The 5,095-nt window shown below is 38.4% G+C and overlaps 1 protein-coding gene across 1 annotated transcript; it reads left to right on the forward strand.

The window, feature by feature from the left end:
- Positions 1–84: 84 nt before the first annotated feature.
- Positions 85–476, forward strand: CYHR1 (cysteine/histidine-rich 1; the record flags this gene model as incomplete). Its single annotated transcript, XM_009995870.1, has 1 exon — positions 85–476. A coding segment is annotated over one exon (392 nt), but the record flags the coding sequence as incomplete, so codon positions are not given.
- Positions 477–5,095: the final 4,619 nt, after the last annotated feature.

Genomic DNA, 5,095 nt, shown 5'->3' on the forward strand with positions numbered 1-5,095 from the left:
GCCCCAACCTGAGTCACCACCATGGCCAGGAGGCTGACGGGGGGGTGTCCTCTGACTGCTGCTCCCCTTCTCCTGCCCCACCAGAGGTGCAGTTCAGGCCGTACCGCACGGACGACTTCATCACCCGCCTGTACTACGAGACGCCGCGCCTGACGGTGCTGAACCAGACCTGGGTGCTGAAGGCGCGGGTCAACGACTCGGAGCGCAACCCCAACCTGTCCTGCAAGCGCACCCTCTCCTTCCAGCTCATCCTGAAGAGCAAGGTCAGCTCCCCCTTGGAATGCTCCTTCCTCCTGCTGGAAGGACCCTACGACGACGTCCGCATCCGCCCCGTCATCTACCACTTTGTGTTCAGCAACGAGAGCGCCGAGACCGACTACCTGCCCCTGCCCATCCGCGACTCCGTGGAGTGCAACAAACTGCTGGCGGCCAAGAACATCAACCTCCGCCTTTTTATATTCCAGATCCAAAAATAGGACACGGGGAAAGGGGGGAGGGAGGGGAGAAGGGGGGAAGGAAACATCCACCGGAGGCGGGAAGGCGGAAAAACCCGGCGACGACTGAACCGAGCGCCCCGGGAACGCGGGAGACGTCGGGACGTGGGGACGCCGGCCCTGAGTGGGATGAGGAGGGAAATCGACCTCGTGAATGGGATGTGGAGGGAAATCAACATCAGAAATGGGATGTGGAGGGAAATCTGGGCCCAGAAATGGGATGTGGAGAGAAATCCGGGCCTAGATATGGGAGGTGGAGAGAAATTAACATCAGAAATGGGATGTGGAGGGAAATCCGAGCCCAGAAATGGGATGTGGAGAGAAATCCAGGCCTAGATATGGGATGTGGAGAGAAATTAACATCAGAAATGGGATATGGAGGGAGATCCAGGCCCAGAAATGGGATGTGGAGAAAAAACTTAAGCCCAAAATAAGGATATGGAGGGAGATCCAGGCCCAGAAATGGGATGTGGAGAAAAAACTTAAGCCCAAAATAAGGATTTGGAGAGAAATCCAGGCCCAGAAATGGGATGTGGAGGGAAATCCAGGCCTAGAAATGGGTTTTGGAGAGACATCAGCCTCATAAATGGGATGTGGAGGAAAATCCAGGCCCCAAAATGGGATGTGAAGAAATATCTAAGCTCATAAATGGGTTTTAGAGGAAAATCCAGGCCCAGAAATAAGATATGGAAGAAATCCAGGCCCAAAAAAAGGGATTTGGAGAGAAATCCAGGCCCAGAAGGGGATGAGGAGGAAACTCCAAGCCCCAGGATGGATTTTGGAAAATCCAGTCTCAAAAGTTGGCTGTGGAAAGAAAAACCCAAGCCCTAAAATCAGGACCTGGGGAAGGACAACAATTAAAAAAATTCCAACTGCAAAAAAACCCCCAGAAACCAAGCTTGGAAAATAAAATCCAGGCCCAGGAATGGGATGAGGAAATGGGATGAGGAAGGAAATCCAGGCCCAGGAATGGGATGAGGAAGGAAATCCAGGCCCAGGAATGGGATGAGGAGGGAAATCCAGGCCCAGGAATGGGATGAGGAGGGAAATCCAGGCCCAGGAATGGGATGAGGAAGGAAATCCAGGCCCAGGAATGAAACGTGGCAACGAAACCGAATCCCAGCACGTCCCGTTGATCCCGCGACACCAAAATCGGGGCCCAAAAACCAAACCCAAGCCCCCAAAAAAACGTGGGGAAAAAAATCCCAAATCCCAACACCAAAACCAGGGGGTGGAAAACCCAGGAATTCCCAAGTGGAATTTGGAGCCAAACCCCGCGGGGTCCCAACTTTTGCGGGGGGTTCTAAAGAAAACGGAAGGTTTTGAGGGGATTGAACCAGGATTTGCTGGTTTTGAAACCAAAAATCAAGGGGTTTTTCCACCTTTTAACCAAAATTTGAAGGGAAATTCAAGTTTATTCCCTTTTTTTTCACCAAAATGGGAGGGGTTTAAAAACAAAAAAGCAAGGTTTTTTCACTTTTTAACCGATCTTTGATGTTTTTTATAGCAAAGTTCAAGGTTTTTTTTGCTTTTTGAAACAAAACTTGAGGGGTTTTAAATGAAAATTCAAGATTCATAAAACCAAAATTCCCCTTTTTTTTACATTTTCTGAGGATATCCCACTAAAAATTAAGATTTTAATTTTTTAATTAAAATTTTGTGGGCTTTTTAAAACAAAAATTCCATATTTACCTTTTTTTTGGCCAAAATTTGAGGGTTTAAAACCCAAAATTCAAGCTTAGAATTTTTTTACCAAAACTTGAGGGGATTTTAAACCAAAATTCAAACTTTGTTTTAGGCAAAAATTTAGGTTTTTGTTTCAACTACAATTCAATTATTTCCCTTTTAACCAAACTGAGGGGCTTTAAACCAAAATTCAAGGGTTTTGAGGAGGTTTAAAATGAAAATTCAAGGTGTTTGGTGGTTTTTTTTAACCATAATTTGAGGAATTTTAAACAAAAAATTCAAGAGTTTCATTTATAAAAAATTTGAGGGGGTTTTAAGCAAAATTTTGGGTTATTTAAAATCCAAAATTCAAGGTATTTCTGTTTTTAACCCAAATTTGCAGGGTTGTTATCAAAACTCAGGGGTTTCTTTTCCCAGAATTGGAGAGTTTTGTTGGTTTTCCTCAACATTTTGAGCTTTTCCCCCCAAATTTAAGGGGTTTTGCCCCAAATTTGAGGTGTTTTTTTAAATTAAAAGAGGGTTTTGCCCAAAAAAAGGGGGGTTTTCCCCTCAAAATTGAGGGATTGAAAAAAACCAAATTGATGTTTTTCCTCCACATTTGAGGGTTTTTCAAAAACAACTGAGATTGTTTCCAATATTTGATATTTTTTTCCTCAAATTTGAGATATTTTCCCCCAACATTTGAGGGTTTTTTTCCCCCCAAATTGAGGATTTTCCCCCAAAATTTGAGGGTTTAAAAAAATTGAGATTTTTCCCTAATATTTGATGGTTTTTTTTTCTCAAATTTGAGCTTTTCCCCCTGCAAAAATTTGAGGGTTTAAACAAAAATTGATTTTTTTTCCCTAATATTTAACATTTCTCCTCAAATTTGAGGTTTCTCTAACCAAAAATCAAGGTGTTTTTTCTCCAATTTAAAAGCTTTTTCCCCAAATTTGAGGGTTTTCCCCAAATTAGAGGTTTTTCCCCAAATGTGAGGTGGTTTTAACCATAATTTGAGGCATTTTTCCAAAATTTGAAGGGTTTTACCCAAAATCTGAGGAGGGTTCAGAAACATCTCATTTGTTTTTGTTTTTTAATTTTCCCCAAAATTTCAGTGTTTTTTCCCCAAATTTGAGGGGAGAGTTTCCCAAAATGTGATTTTTTTTCCCCCAAAAAAAAGACTAATTTTTACACAATCTAAATTTGAGGCTTTTTTTAATCTGAATTTGAGTTTTTTTCTTTAAAATCAGAATTTAAAGCTTTTTAAAATCCAAATTTGAGGCTTTTTAAATCTGAATTTGAGGGGTTTTAAAATCAGAATTTAAAATTTTTAAAACCCAAAATTTAGGCTTTTTCAAAATCTGGATTTGAGGCTTTTTTAAATCTGAATTTGAGTTTTTTTTAATCCAAGTTTAAAGCTTTTTGAAAATCCAAACTTTAGGCTTTATTTTTAAATCTGAATTTGAGGCCTTTTTAAAATCCAAATTTGAGGCTTTTAAAATCTGAATTTGAGGCTTTTTAAATCTAAACTTGAGGGTTTTTTAAAATCAGAATTTAAACTTTTTAAAATCCAAATTTTAAGCTTTTTTAAAATCTGGATTTGAGGCTTTTTTTAATCTGAATTTGAGGGGGTTTTTATCCAAGTTTAAAGCTTCTTGAAAATCCAAGTTTAAAGCTTTTTGAAAATCCAAATTTGAGGCTTTTTTAATCTGTATTGGAGGTTTTTTTAAATCCAAATTTAAAGCTTTTTCAAAATCCAAACTTGAGGCTTTTTTTTAAATCTGAATTTGAGGCCTTTTTAAAATCCAAATTTGAGGCTTTTTTAACCTGAATTTGAGGCTTTTTTAATCTAAATTTGAGGGGTTTTTAAAATCAGAATTTAAAATTTTTAAACCCCAAATTTTAAGCTTTTTTAAAATCTGGATTTGAGGCTTTTTTTAATCTGAATTTGAGGGGGTTTTTATCCAAGTTTAAAGCTTCTTGAAAATCCAAGTTTAAAGCTTTTTGAAAATCCAAATTTGAGGCTTTTTTAATCTGTATTGGAGGTTTTTTTAAATCCAAATTTAAAGCTTTTTCAAAATCCAAACTTGAGGCTTTTTTTTAAATCTGAATTTGAGGCCTTTTTAAAATCCAAATTTGAGGCTTTTTTAATCTGAGGGTTTGTTTTTTTTAAAATCCAAATTTAAAGCTTTTTAAAAATCCAAGTTTGAGGGTTTTTAAAATTTTTAATCTGAATTTCAGGATTGTGGTTTTTAAATCCAAATTTGAGGCTTTTTAATCCGAATTTGAATAATTTTTAAAATCTGAATTTGAGATTTTTTTTTTTAAATCCGAATTTAAAGCTTTTTTAAAATCCAAACTTGAGGCTTTTTTTTTTTTTTTTTTTTTTTTTTAAAAAAAATCTGAATTTCAGGATTGTGGTTTTTAAATCTGAATTTGAGGCTTTTGAATCCGAATTTGAAGCTTTTTTAAAATCCGAATTTGAGGGGATTTTTTAAATCCGAATTTGAGGCTTTTTAATCCGAATTTGAATAATTTTTTAAATCTGAATTTGAGGTGTTTTTTTTAATCCGAATTTGGGGCTTTTTTTTTTTAAATCTGAGCCTTTTTTTAATCCAAATTTGAAGTTTTTTTTTTAATCCAACTTGGAGGAAATTTTTAAAAATCCAAATGTTGGGGTTTTGACCCAAATTCGAGGGGTTTTGCCCCAAATTCAGGGGGGTTTTTACCCAAGGCCCCCCCTCCCCCAATTAGTTAATTAATAATTAACATGTTAAATTGGGGAGGATCTCCCAGCCTCCTCGGACTGGGGATACTGGGAAAGCTGGGCTGGGGATTACTGGGAGTTACTGGAGTGCACTGGGCTGGGAGTCATGTGGGGTACTGGGAGCACTGGTGGCACTGGGGGCGTTGGGAGCAGCTGCCTGGGGGTTACT

The sequence above is a fragment of the Chaetura pelagica genome, unplaced genomic scaffold (genome assembly GCF_000747805.2).
Source record: "Chaetura pelagica isolate M959 unplaced genomic scaffold, ChaPel_1.0 scaffold2040, whole genome shotgun sequence".
Classification (NCBI taxonomy): domain Eukaryota; kingdom Metazoa; phylum Chordata; class Aves; order Apodiformes; family Apodidae; genus Chaetura; species Chaetura pelagica.